Below are 25,928 nucleotides of genomic sequence, written 5' to 3'. Positions count from 1 at the left end.
GGTCACTCCTTTATTTTTGTGTTTCTTTTACTGTCATCGGTATCTCTCGCCTTATGTTGTGTGTGGCAGGTTTGGAGTTGCCAAGTACTCACACCTTGGCACCTAGGTTGCTTCCACTTATTTTTGGCCAGAAGTGGAGAGTGAATTGCTGATTTTTTCATCACATGTCTGATGTGCAGACATGCAGTATTAGATCAATTTGAAAGGTTTCCCTGTTGTGTTCCTGACCATTCTCTTTTAGAGGAAAATGGTAGTTAAGGCTTGAGCAACATTCTACCCATTATATAAGGTCTTTCAATAAAGGTCTGCTTTTTCCTAGTGCTCACGGACTGGGGGTCGAGGCCTCCTTTTTTCCAAACTCCTGTTAATGGTAGAGGTTTGATTACTCTTTTTCTCTTGATTGAGTTGCTGCCTACTGCTACAAACCTGTCCTGTTTGGGTAAGCAAATCCCACCCTGTATTGTAGAGGCTGTATTATGGTCGGTACTTCTTTGTCCATTTTTTTGTGGTTTTTGTGGTATGCCCAGTAAGTGTTGGGAGAAGGTTCCCAACTTTTCATCAAGTTTTGGAGTCTAAAATTGTTGGCAGTGCAGATAGTCTTGTGGTCTGTCTTGAACTTCATTGACAAATACCCCCAGGAGTTTGATTGGGTCTAGCCAGCCTACTGCACTGCTTCTCCATGCTCACATGTAGATGTTACCTTTGGGGGTGGATTTCCATCATCTGTCATCTTTGGTGGAGAAGACATTGTATTTCTTTTTTATATAAAATCCTTGAGTGTGCCTAGCACCATTATGACTCGCCAGAGATTGTTTAAAAAGATCTATACTGTACTGATGTAGGATATCAGCCTGTTCAGAATAAGCCTAAACCTGTCCTAGAGCCAGGAAGATCTTTGCAATAGGGATCAGCTGAGTCACTTGTTCAGAAAATTGTCTTTATTTTAATAATTGTTTCTTTTTAACTTATAACCGAAGTTAAAAATTTGAGCATACTGTTTATCATTTAATTTTGATTTTAATGTTATATGCAAGACATTTTTAGAATTTGTTAATGTCAACGAATATTATATTAAAATTTATATTTTCCCAGCTTTACCGTGTGCATCTTCGGATTTTACTGAACTATAAGTTCCCAGATCATTACACCGAGGTGCTGGGTATCCTGCTACATATATCATCTACCACACAGGTGACTTGTTCATTTACTTGAAGTATTTTTTACATAGTTACTATGTTACTATGTTGAAAGATGCATTTTCACTGACATATAGTATATAAATTAAGCTATTTGAAGAATTGCAATACAACACAAGTTAACATTTTCAGGAGGATTGCGGAGGCTTTAGTACTGCCTTGTGGTATGACCTGATAAACACACTATCTGTGGGTATCTGTCACTTCTCCCCAGACATGGATCGCATGGCTCTTATTCAAGCCATAAGAGATTTTGCTCAGCATCAAAGTAGGCTTTCACAGTCTATGGTTAGTATTCAAATTATTGTATTGTATCTTGTTTAAGGAACTGTGTTAAAACTAAATTATTGAACTGTCTTCACAATATATAATATATATATATATATATATATATATATATATATATATATATATATATATATATATATATATATATATATATATAATTTATTTATTGATTTTTGGTTTCAGGTGGATGATACTCTGAAGATGCTTTCAAGCTACTTTGTGAATCAGCGTCTTGAGTTTGGGTTATATGGACTATATCCCAAATACCAGCTACACATCCAGCCCATCTCTGTCTTTCTCAGTCTGATCTCTCACACGTACATTGTCACAACCTTCCACACCAGTTGGGGAGCTCCTCAGGATGAAAGTAAGCTCTTGTACCAGAACGTTGCGTACAGTGTAAACTCAAGTATTCGTGTTAATTGATACCAAATGCACTTTACATTTTTTTCCATATTTCACAATCTTTGAACATTTTTGCTATTGTCATCCAGCACAATGTGACAACACTCAACATAAGACGCTCAACATCTAAAAATAATGGAAGTGACTACATTTTGGTCCATCTTGGACCATTATTAAGTTCTGGACCAGAATGTAGTCACTTCCTTTATTTTCAGATGTATAGATTAGGTGTCTAATCCTAGCCATGTTATTGTAACTTACTGTCTGCACTCAACACAAAATTAATTAACAAAATTGAATTATACAATTACATTTTTTTATTTAACGTCTGAAATCACTGATTATATTAATCTGCTTAATATTAGTAGTTCGAGAAGTTTGGGCAGCAGTTGAGAGCTTGTGGGCCGGATGGGTGGCACCTCTTGGGGGTCATGATCGGCAGTCATTCCCAGCTTGGCTGCGGCACCTCACGCATGATATTAGGTTGCTGCTTCCATGGGCTCCAAGTGACACTTCATCAGCTGACATAATGGTTGCCATGTTCTGCTCTTCACTTGAATTTATGCACGAGCATTTGCCAGGTGAGTTTTGCTGCTGTAATTTTCTTTAAAAGTTATATATGGGTAAATGTCTGTCTATATGTGTAGCTCTCTATTACTCCAATGCTTTTCTGTTGCTTCTAAATGAGTGCCGTCTCATCATATGATATTGGGAAATGTGCTAATGTTGTCAGTGAAATGTGTATTATACATTTTATATTAAATTTCTGTTATAACAAGTGTTATTTGAAATTATGAAGTACTGTACAATAGTTTTAATTCCTTTATATAGGCATATGACTTGCTTTTTCTCATTACAGGGAGTTCAAGTGTTTTATCCTTAACATTGGAGTACTACAGTGTGACATTTGCCATGAGAGAGGTGAAGAGTCATGTGCTGGTGGCCGTTCATAATCATCTGTCAGCTCTACCGTGGCACCATTTCCACCCTTCTCTCCAGGACACACTCATCTTCTCCAAGGTGTCTTCTCTCACACTGATGTTTGCCAACCAGTTACATTATTTTCACCCATAAGGAACATTATGCAGCTGTTGATATTTTCCAAAAGACTTATTCTCTGATATTTGAAAATCATGACTCCCATAGTCACTTATATGTGAGCAATAATAAATATGTAGCCCTCAGGTTCAGTAATTTAACTTTATAAAGATTAGTATATACAACTAGTCAGTGGTAATAGTTCACTTCAATTCAGTGAAGTAGAGTATCATCTACAGTATTGAGATTAAAGCATAAATTTTGGGGTCGAGTGTGGGTATTATCAAGCAATAACAATGCTTTACCATCACCATGCCTCTCTTCCCAATTATTTTTGTGATAATCTCAAAGCTATTTATAGATAGCTCCTTGAAATTTAAGAGGAAATGGAAGCAAAGAAAAATGGGGAATTAGTGTTGTATGAATTGATGAGAAGTATGTCAGTGTATCGTGTCTGACAGAATGTTGCATTATTGCATTTCTTAAATACTAATCCCAAAAGACCTAATTGCAGGTGGTGGAACAGTACCTTCCAGAGTGTCACAGTTTCATTGGTGGTGTGCTTGTGCAGATCAACTGGAGCAAGGTGCTGCAAGCAATTCTTACAGCTGGTACAGCTGTTAATTACACTCAACCTCCAGATCTCTCTCAGTAAGATGTAGCATGAGTACATAATATTTTGTCTGATATTTAACAAATGTTTGTTACTTTGACACCTTGTCTGCTGTGACAGCTCTCTTGCTTGATGTTGTGACCTAATTTTCTCCAGATATTTCATATGCCTTCACTTGTTAAGAGTTTGAATGAAGGCCTCTCTCGAGGTTATCTTGAGATGATTTCGGGGGCTTTCAGTGTCCCCGCGGGCCCGGTCCTCGACCAGGCCTCCATCCCCAGGAAGCAGCCCGTGACAGCTGACTAACACCCAGGTACCTATTTTACTGCTAGGTAACAGGGGCATAGGATGAAAGAAACTCTGCCCATTGTTTCTCGCCGGCGCCCGGGTTCGAACCCGGGACCACAGGATCACAAGTCCAGCGTGCTGTCTGCTCGGCTGACCGGCTCAGCCTGAATAATTTTTTAATTGGACCCATTGCCTCGGCAGACCACCATGTGACTATGAGATTTCTGTTGTTGGGAATAGGAAGCTTGTCCCCGAAGGCTTGTATTGAGGTCTCCCCCTAGGTCGAATACTGACCTTTTTCAGGATGCAATCAACAACAGTTGCTTAATTCCTGTGTACTAATTTACTGCTAGTTGAACAGAGGCATCAGATGAATGATTTGTCCCACCTGGGAATTGGTAGGGACAAAAGAAACTTTCCAATAGTGAGGAATAGATGTCTAAGTTGGTCTTGTCATAATGGTTCTTGATTGAGCAACTGAGGTCCCTTGGGCTGCTCCCCTCATAAGGAGTGTTGACATATCTGAGCTTACAAAAAGTGAGCCCAAACCCATGTTCTTTTTTCTGTATTTATTCCTAATTTCCTGTATTCATGTATTGGGGTATGTTGTGTACAAGTATTGAATATAATTTTTTCTCGCAAACTGTTTGTACATTTTAATATTTGTTACCCCTACTAAACAAAATATATCCTAAAGCTACACTGTTTAGAGTTAAACTAAACTCTAAAGTCTGTAGTCCCCATGGTAAAGTGGTGACACACTCGCCTGACGTTTCGTGAGCGCTTTGGCCTTGATTCGTATCCTGGTCAGGGGAGGATTGACTGGGGTGCCAATCCTTGACGGTAGCCTCTGTTCACCCAGCAGTGAATGGGTACCTGGTTATTAAACAATTTGGTGGGTCATATTCCAGGGTAAAATTAGGATTAAGGACTTGCCTGAAACACTATGCATGCAAGTGGCTCAACAAGAATGTAAGATTCTTGTGTATACAGGTATAAATAAATACAAAAAACTTTTAATTTCCAGTATCCTGTTCCACATTCATTGTGACATATGCGTTCCTTTATTATTCTGTTATTTTATTAGTGTATCTATTTTCAAGCACTTCAGTAATCACTTGCCAGGAAGCACACTACCTTAGTGTTCAGCTTGATTATGTGTAAAATACAATTCTGGTTATCTGGGCATCAGCTGGTCCTGACCCTTTTGATCACTTGAGGTGTGAACGTTATGTTTCTGGACTAAATAGTATATTGTACATTTTGAAAATGCTACTAGTTATTAAAGTGAAGTGCAGTATCTTGTCAGAGACTTGATGTCTGGTAACTAAAGTCTCTCAAAGGGTATTGCATTATCTCTACATTGGTGCATTATACATGGAAGAAAGTAATTATTGTTGCAGTGTGTGACACATTGTTTACCAAAGACCTGAGACACTCCTAGTTTATTCCACAGGGTCAGATTACTAATTCTGCTTCTCTGAGACAGTACAAAAACAGCCCAGTGATACTTTGGTTGACATTTTGATTCAATGAATAGATTCTTGGTACAGGCAGTTCTCACCATAAGGTACGACATGTGCATCAGCAACAACTTGCACACTCTTCCATCTATTGTGCAGCGCGGTAATAGATGATACAATATTTTGTAAGGAAGTTTCATTAGACTTTTACAACCTTTAGTGTTCTCAAAATATCTAGTCTAGTAATGTTTTAATTGATTTATTCATTGGTGTGTATGGATTTATAATTATTTTTTTATTTTTAACAGCAAAGACAGCAGTCAAGAGGCAAATCCTACCCACATAGACATTTGCGATTCTTCGCAGCCTGCAGCTAAGATGCACACATGCCTCCTGAACCTTCTTGTGAGGATATCTATGGAACCTAGTATAAGACAGGCAAGTTTTTATTTGAATTAAGTATTAACGTTTTATATTGTTTTTTAATTTGACTGAAGTTATATTTTGCTAGTCATTCTTGTATTTATAAATGTTCCAGACTTAAAAGACTTGTTGAACATTCATAGGTGTGTAAATAAAGAAAGTGGCTGAGTGCGTGTACCTATAATTGGTGTAACCGATTGTACTTGGTAGTTACTATCTTTCGTGAAGAGTCACTCTCTTTGGTGTATCGGTACTGTGTGTACATCTGCTCTCCACTTTCACTTGGATTGTTTCACGGTGGTCTATTAGATAGACAGCGGGGCGGCGACGTGTGACGTCATGATTGTTTGCTCGTTTATTTTAGGGGAGTTCTATCCACTTGTTCGGCCTGTGGTAGCAATTTTCACCAGAATAGGGGTTTGTTTTGGGACGCTTACCTTTCTGGGTGCCTGACCCAGTCAATGGCAGACGTAGAATGCTTCCAACCACACGGGGGTTTCTATATGCCATTGCTCCCCTTGCCTCTTCTGAAGGTGCCAGGTTCTGGCTCGTGGTCCCCGGTAGGCCCATAGAACTCCATTCACATGACTGATGCCAAAGTCTGACATTAGCATATCAGCCTAGTAAGCTCCAGGAAGCCTCCGGGTCTCACCCAGAAAATGGCGTTTCATTACATTCAATGCTGGTTTTTTTGCCTTTCCTCTTCCCTGAGGATTTTGTCTCCCCAATTATTTCGATTACTGTAATTTCTTATTCATCAGCACCAGAACTGATCAAGGGGATTTGGGACTTGTTTGTCAGCTTCGAGGCTTCATTTTCCTTGAACTTTCCCATTATATGTAAAGTGTTGCTGACTTTCTGGATGCTTTCCCAGAGGGATGGTAGATTCACTCATTCCCTTGGTCTCTGTGAGGAAGTGACAAGGTTCTGGCTCTGATCCCTGATAGGCCAAACAGAACTCCACTGACTGATGTGACCCCCCTGTAGTTTAGAAATCCCAGCAAGATAGTTTCAGAGAACCACTCGGGCTCTACCAGAAAGAGGTAATTTCATTACATTCAACACTTGGTTTTTGTATGACTTTCCCTTTTGAGCTAAAGATGTATGCAAGGCATTTTAAGGAATTTCATACATTCAAATATTTCCTCGTTCCATAATTTCTAATCTTTTTATTTAGCTTGTATTCAAATTCATTGTAGCTCACATTGAGAGATGTTTGGCTGAGTTACTGTGCATTATGTTTACAGTTCTGTTTTGGCACTTGGCGGTCAACTTTATAGGTTTTTATTTTTGTAATTATTTTAGGCTATGCCTTTTTTTATAGGTTTTATATTAAACCTATAAAACTAATTAAAATTTCCAAAATCAGTTCCAAAATCACTTTCGCGCTCTCCGCAAAGGTCACTCAGCCAACCGAATGTGCGCGCTGCGTTTTTATCGCTTAAGCGTAAAAACAAAAATGTGTATACTCTTTTTACTCTTCTGACCTTAGTTCTCATGCTACGTATTTCATTTTGGTACCAACGTGTTCGCAATAAAATTCTCTAGAAGAACATTAGTAAAATAAGTCACGAAACATATAGGGATACCAGCATCAAATAAATAACTACGTAGATGACTCGCCGTGAGCGCCCATCAGCAACAAAATGTTTTTACTCTTGGGATTGTAATCACCTCCACACTTGTTCTACAGCGTTAATTTTGGTATCAATGGACTCGCAATGAAATTCCCAACACGGTGATATGAATATAAGCGTAGAATAATGATGCAGCCCGCCCGCAAGAGTGTGGGAAGTGGTGAAATTGTTTCCCGGTATCGGTGACGGGACGACGCACGGCGCTTTGAAAGTTTATACTTATTTCACTCTCATGACATTAATTTTCTATGTACGTCATTCATTTTTATGTCAATGTGTTCGCAATAGAATGTTCTATGTGCCCATAGGTAAAAAATATCAACAAAGCGTAAGTTAGAATAGCGACAAATATAAAACAACGCTGGAACATATCAGTGAGCGTCAAACACACACGAAATATTTTTACTTTTGTTATGTTTGTCAAGATTATACTTGTTGCACACAGTTATTTTTGGTTTTATATTGATCGGAATAAAATTCCCTAAACAGACTTTGCATATAATACATGATATGGGGGAAGAATTACCAGTATAAACGGCTAAAGTCACCCACCTGCAACCCGTTTGGGACAAAATACCATTTGATCGAAGTTATCCACACCTTTCATGAACTTATTGTACCATGCAGCCTAGTGGTGAGAAAGAGAGCCTCATAGCGCGCAGTTTGAAACAAACCCAAAGTAAATCGGATAAAAATTGAATTTTATACAAATATTTTAAAAGTAGACATAACTTTATGTCCACTATGCGTTTACGTTAGACGAAACCGAACGCGCCGGCGCGTCCAGATAGCGCGAAAGTGTTAAACAAGTGATTTTGGAACTGTGTATACCTTCTCATTTTACTATGAAAGGCCTTGAAAAGGTATAGAATTTAAGTGTACCTGGTGAATAGGAACTTTGTAATTTTGATCATGGATATAAATTAGCCCTTGTCATATGCTGTAGCTATATGTAAATCTTATTTTAATAAATTTCTGTATATTACCATTTACAGTCACCACTACTACAAACACTGCTGTTAGAGGCTGAAATGTTCTCATGGTGGCTTGTTGATGGTAACAGCTTCCAGCGTGTTGTTAATTGGTGGGTGATGAGTTGTGACCCACGTATTGTTCTTACGCTGCCTGACCGTAACCCCGTTGATATTGCCATCATAGAGTAAGTATTGCTAATTGGAATTCATTTCTGCATTCTAAGAGAATGACAGGGCTTGTGTTCCTACCGATGTTTGTTTGGAGTTAGTGGATTATATCATGGGGGATTACTGTGTATCACTTTAGAGAACATGGTTCTCAAGCCATGGTTCTCAAGCCATGCCTCAGGCCGGGCCTCGGGAGTAGAAGAACTCCCAGAACCCCATCAAGCAGGTTTAATGATTCTTTAAATTTCCTGTGACTATGACTGTTTTTCTATAAAACTGTAAATAGAATAAGCCCTAACTGCCTCTGTAGATCATACCATGTGAGCATGCTAATAACACAATGAAGGAGTACTTTGTTACTTCTCCCTGACTAATTTGTGTTTTCAGTTTCAACTTGTGTCCTCTCATCTGGAGCAATGTGCCTAGCCACTTTCTCTCAGAATATTTAATGTTGTGATCATGTCTCTTCTGTCTTGCCTGGAAATTTAACCCAGAACTCCTGGTTGCAAGCAGTCAACACATACCACTGCTCTATAAAACTCATAAAGTTGTGAAAAATCCTCAAAGTTTGGGTTGTGATATGAAGAATGAAATAATTTACTATAATGAGAGATACTGCAGGAAGTACAAAACAAATCCAATGTAGAGTAAATACTGAACAGTAAAAGAAATACAGTAGTGTAATAACAAAGGTTGAATGTGTCAAGAAGAAACTAGACGGCCTTCTGCAGAAAATCAGCCAAATTGTAATTTGTACGAGGGCCTGCATGCTGTGTCCAGTATAATAGCTTCACTTATCAGGTTGTCACCAGGTAAACCTGACATCATGACAGGTCTAGAGTAGAAAATAACTTGTAAAACTGCCCACAAGTATTATAATAATAATAATAATAATAATAATAATAATAATAATAATTTATTTAGGAAAAGTACATACATAGATGCAGAGTTACAGTACAAACATTGTTTGATTTATAGATAGAGGTAGTATATACAATACCTAAAGCCACTAGTACGCATAGCGTTTCGGTATTATTACATAATAGTAATAAACTGTACATTGTGAAAGAGAGACCCTTTGTAATTGAGGTGTAACTTGCATTATTGAGATTTGCTTCTTATTACAGTACAGTGCAGATATGAATGGTTTGGTGTAAATACGTAACCTATGCTCACACTTAATGCACCATAATTTTGAGGCCATAACCACAGCATTAAAATGCCAGTACTTTAGTGAAAGAAAAACACCCTAATATTATACATACTTCCTCTGACTAATGAGCATTGACCTTGGTAGGTTAGGTGGGTTGCCAAGGTTTCAACACTTCTAGTTAGGCAAGCACTTATAATTTGCTCATCCAATTGCGAGAACGAGGTGAAATATTGCATTTTTATTGAATGTAACACTTCCGTTGTGGAGAAAGTTTTACAATACTGTACTTATAAGACTTGTAGTGGAGATTAGATTTTCGTATTGTAAAAAATAGTTTGTAACTTAGTCATTTGTAGTGGACATAAGACATTCATAAATTAGTTAATACTTCACGTGTTCCTAAATTTATTTGTATTAATGTATGTTACTTGCTAAGTAGTGCCTACGTGATACTCCTATATAATTATTGTGTCCACCAGTGTTCTTCATCGTGCAGCAGGCTATACACCAGACACGTCTTCATTTCACCAAGACACAGCCGCCAAACGTGGTCTACTAGTTCGGGCTCTGGTACGACTGCTGACCTCAGCTGCTGCTCGACACAAGGTCCTACTCTCTGCTAAGCCGCATGTTTTTGCTGCCACCATCCATGGACTTCTTACCCATATGGAGAATACTCTTATTACCAGTCAGTACCCCAGTTGTTCTTGTTAGGTTTCATCCAGCACATTTGTTTGTATAAACATGAACAAAATCCATCTTATTTTGTACATGTATTATGATGAATATGTTTTAAATAAATATATAGTATGTAGTGATAAATTTGAATGGTAAAATATATATTGTAGCGCAAACAACCAAGTGATGTTACAGCTTGGATAAAATAATTTTCTGAATAAATATATAGGAGAAAGTTTATCTGATAACAAATGCCTGGTAACCTCATAAAAGTGAGAAATAGAATAATGATATTCCAAAGTATACATCATTACAATATTTCTCACTTTTATGAGGTTGGCAGGTCTATTTATTTATTCAGAAAATTATTTTATCCTAGCTGTAACATCACTTGGTTGAAGATAGGAGCAACCATTTCCTGTAAATCTATAGCAACCAGACCACTGACACCTGGCTATTTACACTCCTGCCTACACATCACTGCCACCTCTGTCAGTCAACCCAGGACTATAGGCCACTTTTATTTAGAATATCTATGACAAGACTACAGTTGGACAACTCTCATCACTTCACCAAGCACTGCCTATTCCACTAACCTTGGACAGCTTGCACCACTTTTGTTACATGCTCTTGCTGCCTACCCTATAATGTCACTGCCTACCATATCTACATGCGTGTGTGTGTGTGTACATACAACCTGTGAAACATTAAACAGTCTAAAACCTGTTTTGACTTCTTGTTTGCATTGTTTGTTAGATTGCATGCGAGGACAAATTCCTTCAACCATAGACTGTGATTAGATAAGGCCGAGTTTTAAAGAGACTGTGCGGATATAATTTACTTGTATTCTGTGACCAGGTGACTTGTATTTCCCCCATCATCATCATCCTACAAGATACGAGAATTCCTTATGGCATTTCTGAGAGCAAACACATTTAGCTATCACATGTGTTGTGTACCCATGTCTGTGACCATACTGTACTGTATATTGTGTTCTTGAGACATAGAGCTCCCTAGTCTCCTCATTTACCTGGCAGCCCATGCCTGTAAATAATCATCATTGATCTGATGGGGGCTTGCTAGCCTGTTCTACTCCTCTGGAACTACACTACTTCACACTTATTTAAACCTTAAGCTGCACATATGATGGGGTGAGTAATTATGCTCAGACTGTGCATACCATTATATGATGGGGTGAGTAATTATGCTCAGACTGTGCATCCCATCATATAATGGGGTGAGTAATTATGCTCAGACTGCACATTCCATCATATGATGGGGTGAGTAATTATGCTCAGACTGTGCATCCCATCATATGAAGTATTAGGGTATAGCGTAAGATTAAGACACTCCCATGGGTACGCCAGGCTCACATCAGCTTCTTCAGGCGATAAAGTAAGTTTTCCAATGATTGTTTCTTTACTATATAAATAAAATAATCTTTGAAAATAGGTTTATATATAAATATTGTGTATGATTCAGCTGTACCCAAAGATCAGCAGTGGAGTGAGGGAGGTGCGTTGAGTACAGAAGTTTTGGCTCTTGTTAGTGGTGGAGCATCATCAGCAGCTCTTCAAGAACTTGCAAGTTCAGCTGTAGTAACTTGGCTGCTAGATGAACACCATCCTTCTCCAGGATTGCTTTTGCCTCTTCTTGCATCAGCTTCCCGAACTGTCCTCCACCTTAAGCATCGAAATCCCATCCTACAAGCTGGTCTGACTGCTCTCTTCAGACATGCAGGTAAGCTGGCAATTACTACTATATATTCAATTGAGAATTCATAAGAATTAAAAGTAACTTGCTATGAATTGCTTAGTTTTATGGCTCACCTTTGACATAATGAAGTACTTTGTCTCATATCTGACCATATAAACTACTGTATAGTACTGTACATGTACCTGCATATATGAAACATCTGTAGATGGTTAATACACACTGTTTATCATATGTTAATTTCAGATTGGTCTGGCTGGGAAAGAGAAGTCACATGGGAACGTGTTGTGTCCGTGTTGTCATTTCCTCTAACCAACCCAACAGCTATGCTAAACCTGGCTGCACAGGTAGAATGTTTTCAAATCTTTTATTCGTATAATAAAATTTTATCATATGTCTTAATCAGTTAGAAAATGTGCTAGACATTAAATCTTTATTCAAGATGTATGTTAATTTTAGAGTATTTAATACACACTTTAAATATTTTCTATATTTCTAGTTATGACACATTTGTATATTTCTATTTATGATACAGCTTTGTCCTTTGAGAATTAGATATATATTTGCCATATCAGTACCCTTTTTACACATATTTTATTTTAATAAGTATCTTAGATATGAGCTTAACACAACATGAAGTTATTAAGGCTCTTTCGTGGAAACCTTTTGATAACTATCTCAATACATATTGCAGATACAGACTTGATTGTTAGGTCAAGTTATAAACAGCTCCTCTTGTTATACATGCCATAATTTTTCCATAAAGGTATTAGTACTGTATTTTAAATTGTCAATCACATTATCGGGGAAATAAAAACATTTCATTCACATTGGTACTAGAAGACTCGAACTGCCGACCCCATGAGTGTGAGTGGGGGTCTCCTTTTTTTCCATTCACTAGTGCCCACATTAATGAAATATACTATATTTTAAATACATTTGAACACAAATAATTTAGTGAGCTGCAAATACTGACAGTTTTACCTTATAGGAAATTATTGTACTAGAAAAGATACGGCTGTACTGGTAAAAGAGGAGGACATTTTTAATGAATTCATTAATAGAGGAACGAATGGAAATTAGTATTTTTCTAGAATTAGATTCTGTATAGTGCTGTATTTATAGTGCACAGAATAAACTACAAAGTTTAGTTGGTAATTTGTCTTATAATATGGTAGGTGTGTGCTCAAAATTATAAAGAATTTTAAATGTGCATAAATAACTATCAATGATACAAATTTTGAACTTGGAAAATTGCAGAAAATATCACTGCCAAAAAGAAATGAGAAATAGTGGTATGAAGGTAAATACACAAGATGAGGATGAAAGTTCCCTGCAACATAAAAGAACGCTGTAGAAGAAGTGCCATTGTAAATAAATAGGGAAAGTGCATTGTAAATAAATAGGGAAAGTGTCCCGTCGAGTGGTTAGAGATGCACACTACAGAGGGGACTCGTGCAGCCAAGGCTGTCATTAAAAAGTTTAAGAACTTCATTAAAGTAAAAACAACTTGTCAAAAATATATACAGTGCTGTACTGTAAGCTGTGGTATTTCAAATGCAATTGTATGTAATTGTAACAGTATAGATATGCATTTACTAATTTGGTACAATGCAGATTTTTAGTTATACTCTAAAATACTAATTCCATTTTGATATATCCTTCAGGAATGTCATTTGCTTGTGGTCTATGCCCACACTTGCTGGCGGAGACAGCACACGCTTGGATGTGGAGACCTCCTCTTGCTTTTGACTTTTCTGTGTGAAATGTTGGAAACTCTAACACTCAAGTGAGTATATTTCACCCTTCAGTAGTCTAATATATTTGGTCTGATAATATTTCTGGGGGGAAAATCCTTCGGGTTTTGCCCAGAAAATGGTGTTTCATTACATTCAATGCTGGTTTTTTGGAAGCACTACCATGAACTTGTATCATCTTTAGTTATCATATTTCTCTAGATATATTCTTAGCTTCACCTCATATTGCCAATGCTTTTCAAAGCTTGTATTATTATGAGACACTAATGCTGTACAGTACTTATAATAAAGGTACCAAACTGAGACATGTAAGCATTTGTGATTTATTACATGAATCTACAGTGCATCCTAAACCCAATCTAATAATTAATTCAATCATGTTCTGATGAAAATATGTCATCTGACTAACCAGAGTCCCACATTTCCACGATGCAATATGACTCTTGCTAATTTTCACTAAACATATATTTGCATCATAATGTGACATACTGTTTAGATCATGCTCATTCTGAGTGAGTGGAGCTTAGCATATCATGTGATAAGCAGGTAATGTTCACTAATACAATACCTTGTAAACTCCAGGTACTGTATAAGCTGGAGTTTACCTGTTATAAGCTGTGGAGTTACCTGTCATGACTTCTGGTAAACTCCAGATACTGTATAAGCGTTGCTGCCCACACCTAATCATATACTGTATTTGTAGTAATTTCTGTTTATCCTTTAATAAGTAAGATTTTTGATGCTGCAATATATAATGGATATTGTATACAACCCCATCATAGAACAGCATGTGTAAATGAGTAAAAAGGAGTAAGCATTTGATAAAAGAAATTTCAAACTACATCATTCTACTGTATTTAGCATATACAGTACTATAATCATTTTTTGTGTACTACAATTTATTTAATTTGTCCATGTAAAAAAAAGGTACATGGATTCCTAACTGAAACAAGCTGTCATGACTTATTATGAATGGAAGTATGGAATGTTTTGATTTTCCAATTTGGCACTCTAAAGTTATCTAGGAACAAAACACTACCAAGTTTTATTTATAGTTGAGTTTCCAACTGCCATCGCAGTTTTTCGTCTTATCCATGACTGTATTACATCATCTCTCACATTATCTTGTTCAGCGGTTTAAGTCCTTCTTGTATGCAACAGTGCTGAAATGGAAAATGGACTCGTTCTTCTACTTAGTGAAGTATTGAAGATAATGACTCACTTACTACAAGAGAAAGGAACCACAGAGCCAGTGTGGCAGCATTGCCAAGCTCTTACCTCTCAGTTGGCACTTTGGGCTGAGGATCGTGCAACTACTGGTATTTTGGCAGCTATAGGACTGGGACGCCAATCCCCACTGTCAGCTGGAGTTCGTCTTCTTTGCCGCACTCTTGGCACCTTCTTAAAATTGCAAATGCCTAGAGAAGGGGTATTTCGAACACACCCATTACACACCCATAGGTATGTATCATCTCTTGTGCCTCATCTTTCTAATATTAATTGAGGGAAGTTTAATTACAAAAACAAGTATGTACTGTATTAAGCAGTTATCTTGAGGTTATCTTGAGATGATTTCGGGGCTTTTTAGTGTCCCTGCGGCCCGGTCCTTGACCAGGCCTCCACCCCCAGGAAGCAGCCCGTGACAGCTGACTAACACCCAGGTACCTATTTTACTGCTAGGTAACAGGGGCATAGGGTGAAAGAAACTCTGCCCATTGTTTCTCGCCGGCGCCTGGGATCGAACCCAGGACCACAGGATCACAAGTCCAGTGTGCTGTCCGCTCGGCCGACCGGCTCCCCCCAGTTAGTTATACTAATAGTTAGTATAAGTTAGTCTTAGTTAGTATAATAGTTAGTTATAAGTTAGTTAATAGTTAGTCCAGTTAGTATACTAATATTAAATAATTATGCAGCATACAGTATATTTAATATACAATAATAAGATTCTTGTCATAAAGAGCATTTTTGTGTCGAATAATGTGTATAAGTAATCTTAGATATTATAGACAGCCCTAGATGCAAGACCTAAATTCCTTAATAAGAATAATATATTTTGATATACTTCACCAGTGATGTTGATGGTAGCCAAAGCAGTGTTGGAAGCGAGACTTGCACCCTAGAGCAGCTAAGAAGTTTACGTACGAACGCATCATATGCTGGGCTTGCTCACCCTCTAACACAAGCCATACAGGTACCCTTGTTATTTGTCATGCATTCATAATACTTTCAGGTAGAAGATTATTTAAAGTATTCCTTTACAGACATCTTGAAACAGCCTGTTAACATTATATCTTTTCAATATCCTCATAGGGATACTATGGTTCTTTTCTTGGGGAAGCCCCTACAGCTCCCCAGAACTATCCAGCCTGATATTGCTATAATAGACTTTGGCATAAGTCATGTGAATAGAGTTCTTAGGCCTTCCGGGGACCACGATCCAGAACCTTGCCCCCTCAGAGAGGCACAAGGAGCAATGGCCTATAGAAACCCCCACATGGTTGGAAGCATTCTATATCTGACATCGACCGGGTCAGGCACCCAGAAAGGTAAGCGCCCCAAAACAAACCCCTATTTTGATTAAGAAATTGCTTCTGAAAGCCAAACTAGTGGACAGAACTCCCCAAACAAAAATGAGCAAATGAGTATGATGTCACCATGTCGCTGCCCTGCTGTCTGTGCAGCTCCTCCCCTCCCTGGGAGGGGGAAGGGGGAACTCCAGACCCCTCATGCCTGCTACCCAAACCCTAGTTCTGAGGCTGGATATAAAAAACACGCAAAAAAACGCCAGCAGGAGGGAGAGACGGTTGCCTGGGAGCCTCCGGGTTTCACCCAGAAAATGGTGTTTCATTACATTTAATGCTGGTTTTCAAGTTATGGGGGGGTGTTGCCCCCTACGGCTTCCCAGAGTTATTTACCAAAAAACGAAAACAAGAAGGACTTGCCCAGGAGGCAGTCGCTGCTCGCTCCTCAACACGAAGTAGAGACAGCTGGCTGCAACCGCCGACCCAAAGCAACACAGGTCTAACTAGGCCCAGGAACATTCACCAGGTAACAAGCAGCCAGGACCCTGTTCGACTGCCAAAAACCCAGTGCCTGAATGTCAGTCCTAGACATGTTACTGAAGACGGCAGCAAGCGCAGCAAACTTACGAACGTCGTGGGCATGGGAATAGACTTATCCCCATGCCCACATGTCTTTCTCCAACATGTGCCTTTTCTTTTTTTTTATCCCTTCCACTGTGCAACACAGCTGGGGATGATCTCGCTAATTATCCATAAACTGTGTAACATGGCTGGGGAAGTTTTAAAGTACTGTACAAGATTTAAAACTCCCGCAGGTACACAGGGCTCACATCTGCTTCTTCAGGCCTCCAGTATACAGACATTATCTTGGAGAAAAGTCACAGGCAACCCCTCCTATGTGCAAGAGCCTCAGTACTGAGAGGGCAACCATGAGTAGTACATGCAGCTCATGTGCATCACTTAATGATGAAATAAATAAGTAACTGCAATTTGTTACCAATGATGGTGTCATAGAACATCCTAATTGTGATTAAAAGCTATGTACAAGGATCAGATAACGGTGAACCCAATGCTGGTTACGAGGTTCATAGCATAAGACAGACTTCTGCAGCACACAGCCATAGTTTCGTGGGTCTATACATCATGAAACTTGTGGGAAATGATTCATATTCAGGATTTAGTGACCAGGATTCTGTTAAAATAGCAGTGTTGTGGCTAAAGCTAGTAATGTGCGGAGTATATTGGGAGGCCTTTTGCCGTGTCGGGTGCCGTCGGCAAATAACTAGCATGTGGTGCTATGCTGTACATGGCTTATAAAATTACCACACCCACCCAAACTGCTTAGTGGGTTTTTTTTATGTGCATTAAAATGTAGATAGTTATATATATAACATTTATATACAGTGTAATAACGGCAAAAACAGTATGTTTTATTATTCAACAATGATATTGTGAACATGTTAGTGACATGAATATACTGTATATGTGCATGCATATGTTCTACACATGCTATGATACAAATAACATTATTGACAACCCAGTACATCATTGTACATGAAAAACAATAGTAAAAGCATTAAAAAGTTATTACATCCACCAGAACTTCTTAGTGGTTTGCAATGGTGCATAAAAATGTAGCTATATATAACGTGTATATACAGTATACTAATAGCAAAAACTGTGTGTTTTAATGTTCAAAGAACATAATATTGTGCGCATGTTAGTGACATAAAAGTGACATGCATATTTGAACATATTGTACAGATGTTCCACATATTTTATTAGATAAATTTCTCAACTGACACTATTCAATTTTACTGCAAGAAACCAGAGGAAACCAAATCGGTGGCATTGAAATAAATAAGTAAAAAGATCTTCGTGACAACTCCCTCCCCACACCTGGGGCCAGATTCACGAAAGCACTTACGCAAGCACTTATGAACGTGTACATCTTTTCTCAATCTTTAACAGCTTTGGTTACATTTATTAAATTGTTTATGAGCATGAAAACTTCCCATTCAACTGTTGTTATTGTTATAAACAGCCTCCTGGTGCTTCGGAGCTCATTAACTGTTTAATAATTGGAAACAGAGCCGCCAAAGATTGAGAAAAGATGTACAGGTTCGTAAGTGTTTGCGTAAGTGCTTTCGTGAATCTGGCCCCTGGCCTGTGGCGATCATCACTGAGCAATTGCTCCATGAATGCTTATCAATTGTGACATCCTCACTTCATCATAGACAAAGTCAGCCAGAATTGTTTTCTTCCCGTGATCTAGGAATGCATTTTAATTTAATAATAGCAGGACAACGTAAAAAAAAAAATTCCCTGTGCACCAGGGCATTGTCTCCTACAAACAGGAGCATAGCCCAAGGGCCAAAGTGAATGGCTTCAATTGTGAAAAATATTAAAATGCATATTTACATTGTTATTCAATGAATGTTGAATTTTGGAGTTAATTAAATGGCTATATTTTTGTCAGTGTGTGTGCACTCTTCCACTACATCACTGACTGCAAATATACTGTATTGTAATTTACCTATTTGTCTAACATAAAATAATACTCTCTATTTCACACAGTTCATAGAAGATCCAGCCCATTGTTTACCAGATGTCCATATTCTATTGGCTAGACTTGTAGCAGATATACTCCCTGATCCTGTTCTGCACCATCTGACTGTTCCCTTTTGGGGTACTGTTCCATCTGCACCGCCACAATCACCACATGACTGCCCAGAACATGTATTGCTATCAGATACTACTGCATCAGCTCCACCTTCCTAGCATTTCAATGTTTATTAAAAGCACTGCAATCATGTAGGTATTTGTATATTAAATTTTTTTCTGGGGTGGTCTCAAAGGCTTCCCAGAGCTTATGCACTGGACCCCATGGTCAATATTATCATAGATATCACCAGGCATCTAAGACTCATTGTTTGCAGGAAGCAGAATCTTGCACTCCCCTATCCTTAGAGATAGGAAAGCTCAAGGTGTCATAAGGGCACCATGCTCCAAGTTAAAACCCTGCCAAAATGAAAGCCAAGAGGAATCACAAAAACTCTAAAAAAAAACTCCTATACAGAAATATTTGGTATGAGTGAACACCAAGCAAAACTCAAACCATATAAAAAAATGCTGCTTTCCCAGATGGCATTATTAGTCAACCAGAAGTTCTGGCACCACTCTGCCGTTCGCTCTCACCTGGCGCCTGGCTATCGGCCATATTTACAGACTATTATGCTAAGTGACTGGATTCAGTTGTTTTTAGTAGTAGTGTGTCATTTTATTGTGCTCTTAAGTAAAGCTGTCATACAGGTTGTTCATTCACTACCCTGAGCATATATGTTAAAACTGCCATCCTGTCTTTATAGGACCGTTGTGATCATTAATGCCTTCGCTACCTTGCATGGTCCATGCAACATCTTGCATCTTACTTATGCTGTATTTTGACTGTTTCCTCTTGCCACCTTCCTTCCTTCCTTTTTATTATGGATGTCTCGCTTGCAAGATTTCCTCAGTTATGTTTGCAATCTTTCTCTCCTTGTATCATTCCATCCTTGCCCCCTTGGAGGGTTCAACTTGCAAAGTTTAGCAAGATTTTGACCTACATGATAAAGGAGCTTATACCTCTTCCTTTAATGCTTTTCTTCACACTCAGACTGTTGCCCTATTCACAGATGGCTTGCCAACAATGTCAGCTACTCCATAGTCTTTCCTGACAAAACCTGTATATGCTGCCTAGCTCCACAGACTAGCATCTTTATGGTGGAACTTTCTGCAAAATTTGTATGCTCTTCATTAACTGCTTTCTGGACATCAATGCTCCTTTGCCATTGTGGTCGACTTTCACAGTACCCTCATGGCTCTAGTCATTTAACCCTATACATCCTGTGGTGGTCGAAATTCAATATTGTCATTTCTTATGTCTAGCAGATTTGAGACAATTGAGTTTTGCTGGGTTCCTAGCCATGTTGCTATTATCTTAAGTGAATATACAGACACTGCTGTTAAGGAGGCAGTGTCTTATTTCCAAAAATGGCATTCCTTATTCAGATTTCTATTCAGTCATTCATTTCTCAATCTATGACCGCTGGTAGGGTCATTAGTCTGGGGTTACAGGTAACTAACTACACACACTTAGGGGTCAAGGCCAAGGGGTTGGGTAACCTGACTCCTTGGCCTTGCTTCTGCCTCCATAATAGATGGTGTGAAATGGCTTTGGCTAGGTTATGTATCCATACACAGAGGTGAGGTTCACCTGCTGTAGCCAATGTTAGACTTCTTTTTTTCTGTGGTACTGCCTCTCCTCAGTTTGGTATGGGCTACTTTCAGGTCATATGGGTGATGATGGCCTTTGTGGGTGGTTCTGACTTACCCTGTAGGGTATTTCCCAGCAGGCAGTAATGTGCTTTTTAATTTATTTTAATTATTTATATTGAATTTGTTTTAATTGATATTTATTATTACTTCAAGGTGGACTGTATTTTAATATTTATCCTGCTGGATGTTTTACTTGAGCACAAGTAGGGGGTTTTATTGTACATAGTTTATACCACAATCGGTGGTTATAATAAACTACAGTATGTTTGTTAGTACTATTGTAAAATTATAATGTTATATTGTAAATGGATTAGCATAATAGCTAAGATTGGGTTAATTATAACTGTTATGTCTTAGCAGGTTTTGTTGTTATGGCCTGATTTAGCAGTGTGAGAGCTGGTCCTTAAACATCAGACTTTGATATGCCACATGTGGACCGTCTGGTCCTGTTAATGGCGGCTAGCTCTGTTAATTGCAGCTGTTGGGGCAGCCAGAGCTTGTAAGGCGTCTGTTCAGTATCCTGCAGGTGTAACAGCTCAACTGATGTCTCATGGATCACAATGTTTTAAATAATGCCAAATAATGACACTATAACAACTGACAATAACATATAAAGTACAGGTGTGACATGAAATTTGTATTGTTTTGATAATGAGACTAGGCTTACTCTTTGTTTGGGCTTTGCCCTTATAATAACCGAGATGAATATCTAATGTTATCAGGCCTTCTAAACAGATATTAATTCAAACCGGGTATAAAGGTACTCCTGTTGTTAGTGAGGTCTCTGTGGCACTTTCACCTTTGGTCGACTTCTAATTTTGAGCCTTTGAGGTAGTGCATGTCACAAAAAAACCACGAGGAGTCCTCTCTGTTTTGTTTACAATTTGTGTCTCGGCTGCTCCTTCTCGGAGCAGTCTCCCCCAAGGTTTTTTTTCCAAATTCTTTGTCTTATTGACTTAGGGAGGTAGACTATACTTTTATTTATAATTATATTAGATCCAGTCATAGTGAATACTTTTTTATTAATTTTAATAACTAGACTTTTGTTTACAGGATACTTGTGGATCTTAAATGTTTGTTGTGACGGGACGTTACAGAATCTCCCATTCTCTTTTCTTTTAATGTCTAACTAATGTAAAGTAACATCTTATGATGGTTACAAGTTAGTATATTAGTATGTTATGTGTCAGATTTTCGACATACCCTTATGTTAGTCTGTCTTAAAGTGTAGGAATTTTGTTTCTGCACTCGTCAGTTTATGCTTCCTTGGTTTCTCTATAACAATTTCCAAATACCTTGGCCCATTCAGTTGTCTGGACTAGGTTTCCAGTTTAATGTTTTGTCAACACAAATTTTTATAGACTTTGTGGTTGATGTTCAAGGTTCATCTTTGTGGAGATGTGCTGATTTTGACTTTTCTCGATGTATGTTCGGTTTGGGGTCTTTGATTTCAGTGTGTCTTCTGGCCAAGGTTCTGTTGTCAGATGCTACCAAACATGGCTTCCTATGCAAGTTTTGGAATTTCCTATTCCTTTTTTGTTTAATCCCTACTTTTGGACAGAGTTGACATTGATTTGGGATTCCAAGAGAACAGTTCTTTTGTACTCTCCAATGATGTCTTTTAAGTTATTTAAGGACACTTCTTTTTTGGGACTGGAGTTTTGTCCCTAGTTGTTGCCTTCCCAGTTAGGGATGTATTTGCACATCCCTAATTAGTTGCAATACATGCATAGTTTGGTGCAATGGCATAGAAGCTGTTCCCCCTTGTTTGCACTTCTGTGCACTTATCTATTTTTTCTGCTGGCTTGCTTTCCTGTGGGTTTGTTTGCAGAAAGCAGGCCTTACTCATTCCCCTTCTCTTGAAAGGACATCGGCGCTCCTGGTTTGTCAGGTTTTTGTCTTGGCAGTCCAGATCCACAGGGTAATGACCTTTCTTATGATTGAGCTCTTTTACTGCAGGTAGGTTATACAGGAATTTTTCCCATGGTTTGTGTTACATCTGGTAGGCCACAGATGCATCATTTTGTCTTGACATGGAGTCGCCAGTTTCTAGTAGTTATGGGTCCATTTTGAACTGCATGGGGAATTTGGGGGGGACACTTCACCTGGGGCTTGTTCCAGTGGTTCATTCTGTACCTTCCAGATAAGATTTGTCTTATCATTCTCCTGCCTTCTTTGTGAGCAGTTCACATCTGTTTCCCAGCCCTTCTCACACATTTGTTCCAACAAGGTTTTTTTTTCTTTTTAACTCTCTCTTTAGGGGTCTGTATCTACTAACTTCTCTTGTTGTCTCAGTGTTGTCTTTGGCCAAGTTCTTCATTATTGTTGCCTTTTTGTCATCCAAGTTTGGGCCTTCTGTCCTCAAACTGTGAGAATTTTTAGTCAGAGTTGTTGCTCATCTTCATTTTTGAGTACTGTAATGCCTTTCACTATAGCCATTGGGTTTCTAGTTACCATCTGCTTGGGTGTTGTCAGGCAGTCATATGATGCCCTCCATTATTGTAGGGCTTGTTCTTTTGTTGTGGTATTTCAAGTTTGTTAGTTACAGGTGCCTCTTCCTTTGCCATGAATGACTACTTCTTTTCTAAGAGCTCAAATCTGTGGCTTGGTTATTCTTATTTATCCAGTAGCTGTCATTTGCAGATTCTGTGTGTGAGTCAAGCTTCCAGTGTAATAGCTCCTGTTCTTTTACCCTTAGTCCCTCCCACCTTCTGTGTTCCTTTCCTTGGTTTGTCTTCAGCAGTGGCCAATCGGCTTCATAACCTCTCAATTTACTGCACTGGCAGCTTTTCTTTTTAATGTGTGTACAGTTGTGTTCTGTCCTGAGGTTTCTAGTGCTGCTTTACACTCAAGCAGTTGGATGTATCTTGTCTGTCTCTGCTTTTGAGGTGCCATGGAAAAAATGATCTGGGGAGTTACTGAAGGCTACACCAAAAATATAGTAATCAAGAATGGGACAACTAAATGCCCCGTTTCTGGGGCTCCCCTATTCCCTGCAGGTCCAGAGATTTGATTGGGCTCGAGAGTGGAGGGATGAGCAGTGCCAAACATTGGTGATTTATTGGTGCCATCTGGTGATGGGAAAGTTGAGTTGTTGTAACCCTCTTGTTGTAAAAGAGCCTATTGACCTCGGGGTACCATCAGTGCATAAGTTCTGGAAAGTCACTGGGGACCCAAGAACAGGGGGAATTCATTAACTTGATGCTTTATTAAATATTTACCATAAATTATACTGCATAAAGTACACTGATTGTATGAAAGAAGTTAGTGTAAAATTTTTTTTTTTTTGTTCAACATGGTTAAATCATAGATTCTTGAAAGTTTGTTTATGAGGCAAGTCATTAACACCAAAAATGTCTTTATTCTCCAAACATGGCCATAAAAAATGCTTTCTTTTCATATTGGATTTTTATAGTTTAGGCCCTAGAACTTATTTAATTCAAAAGATCTTTTAAAGAAATGTATACATGGATTAGCATGACGTGTCTAGAAACGTACGTTGGCACAATAACCATGCACTGCTTTCCTGTCCAATACTATATTATGATGCAATATTGGAGATGCGGTAATTGGAAGATGTAATTTTGGCAGTGATTTGTTTTTCCATGACCAATTACTGAAGAAGTCTAATCTGCCTTCAATTGTTATGTACCTGCAATTAAATTTAATCCCTAAGCTGTGGCTATTTTGTTTACTCCCACACACAACATTTTAAAATTAAATAATCATATTTACCTGACCCAACTGAGGGACAGGAAGCCTGTGTCTTTTTTCTGTCTGGATTTCAAACTTAAGTAAGGTCTTAGCATTTACAGCTATGGAAGGCAGGCAGTTCCATTGATTTATAACCCCTACTAGGAGGGGCACCCATCAGTGACTGGGATACTTCTAAACAACATGCTATGTATCCTCACAAACCCATTGTATTTTCTTGTATATATATATATAATAAAAGTTATAATAAATAAAATAAAAAAATAAACATGTACTCCGTAACCCCCCACATGTACTCTGTAACCCCCCACATGTACTCCGTAACCCCCCACATGTACTCTGTAACCCCCCACATGTACTCTGTACCCGCACATGTACTCTGCACCACCACAGGTACTCTGCACCACAACCTCAAAGAGCCGATGGGTATTGGGTAATATGTATGTGAAAAATTAATTAATAATTACCAAAGCAGTCAATTTATTATACAGCTTGTGCATCCTGGGAATGGTCAGTAATTCGATCTTGTTGAGCACAGGATGGCACGGAGACCATATGGAACTGAGCACAGAGGATGGCACGGAGACCTTGTGGGACTGAGCACAGAGGACGGCACGGAGACCTTGTGGGACTGAGCACAGGGATCTTGTGGGACTGAGCACAGAGGACAGCACAGAGACCTTCTAGAACACAGAAGACGGCACGGAGACCTTGTGGAACTGAGCACAGAGGATGGCACGGAGACCTTGTGGGACTGAGCACAGATCTTGTGGAACTGAGCACAGAGGATGGCACGGAGACCTTGTGGGACAGAGGACGGCACGGAGACCTTGTGGGACTGAGCACAGATCTTGTGGAACTGAGCACAGAGGATGGCACGGAGACCTTGTGGGACTGAGCACAGAGGACAGCACGGAGACCTTGTGGGACTGAGCACAGAGGACGGCACAGAGACCTTCTGGAACACAGAAGATGGCACGGAGACCTTAAGGGACTGAGCACAGAGGATGGTACGGAGATCTTGTGGGACTGAGCACAGGACAGTATGGAGACCTTGTGGGACTGAGTAAGGGACGGCACGGAGACCTTGTGGGACTGAGCACAGGACGGCACAGAGACCTTGTGGGACTGAGCAGAGACCTTGTGAGACTGAGCACAGAGGATGGCTCGGAGACCTTGAGGGACTGAGCACTGAGGACAGCATGGAGAACTTGTGGGACTGGGCACAGAGTGCTCCAAATTTAGCTAAATCATTTGTTCGTAAGGATGCAATTGATTACCATCTCTGGTTGCTTCTGAGCAGCCTGAGGGCAGAAATATTCCAAAAATAAAAAAATAAAATAATTTAGTTGACTTGAGTCATAAGTTAAATAATTAATAATAATTACTATTATTCAAATTACAGTATTAATATCACTTATGGTATACATAGCTACCACCTATGGCTCGTTATTTTATTAGTTTTTATTATTTTAAGGTTTAATAATTAAGATTGTAGTGAATTCGTCAGCGAAGATGATAGCTGTTGACGAATAAATACTCTATTTACTAAAATAGTTAACTCTTTCCTGAAAATAGTTA

General features: G+C 38.8%; 1 protein-coding gene across 3 annotated transcripts in view; it reads left to right on the top strand.

Moving 5' to 3' along the window:
* Window positions 1–25,591, top strand: part of Epg5 (ectopic P-granules autophagy protein 5) — an 88,519-nt gene extending 62,928 nt beyond the window's left edge. The window contains exons 27-42 of one of the 3 annotated variants that reach the window (XM_045747393.2): window positions 1,093–1,191; window positions 1,329–1,484; window positions 1,668–1,851; window positions 2,255–2,470; window positions 2,749–2,909; window positions 3,442–3,578; window positions 5,600–5,729; window positions 8,347–8,510; window positions 10,126–10,334; window positions 11,807–12,064; window positions 12,284–12,384; window positions 13,705–13,826; window positions 14,956–15,255; window positions 15,865–15,985; window positions 18,894–19,130; window positions 24,886–25,591. In XM_045747393.2, coding sequence (XP_045603349.2) covers window positions 1,093–1,191; window positions 1,329–1,484; window positions 1,668–1,851; window positions 2,255–2,470; window positions 2,749–2,909; window positions 3,442–3,578; window positions 5,600–5,729; window positions 8,347–8,510; window positions 10,126–10,334; window positions 11,807–12,064; window positions 12,284–12,384; window positions 13,705–13,826; window positions 14,956–15,255; window positions 15,865–15,985; window positions 18,894–19,097 — 2,562 coding nt within the window. In that variant the 3' untranslated portion in view covers window positions 19,098–19,130; window positions 24,886–25,591. Of the gene's footprint in view, window positions 1–1,092; window positions 1,192–1,328; window positions 1,485–1,667; window positions 1,852–2,254; window positions 2,471–2,748; window positions 2,910–3,441; window positions 3,579–5,599; window positions 5,730–8,346; window positions 8,511–10,125; window positions 10,335–11,806; window positions 12,065–12,283; window positions 12,385–13,704; window positions 13,827–14,955; window positions 15,256–15,864; window positions 15,986–18,893; window positions 19,237–24,885 lie in introns of those variants that run through there. The other 2 variants (XM_045747394.2, XM_069313644.1) reach the window with 2 other exon arrangements.
* The last annotated feature ends 337 nt before the right edge of the window (window positions 25,592–25,928 follow it).

Source organism: Procambarus clarkii, chromosome 7 (assembly GCF_040958095.1).
Source record: "Procambarus clarkii isolate CNS0578487 chromosome 7, FALCON_Pclarkii_2.0, whole genome shotgun sequence".
Classification (NCBI taxonomy): Eukaryota; Metazoa; Arthropoda; class Malacostraca; order Decapoda; family Cambaridae; genus Procambarus; species Procambarus clarkii.
This window is presented reverse-complemented; position numbering and strand designations above follow the sequence as displayed.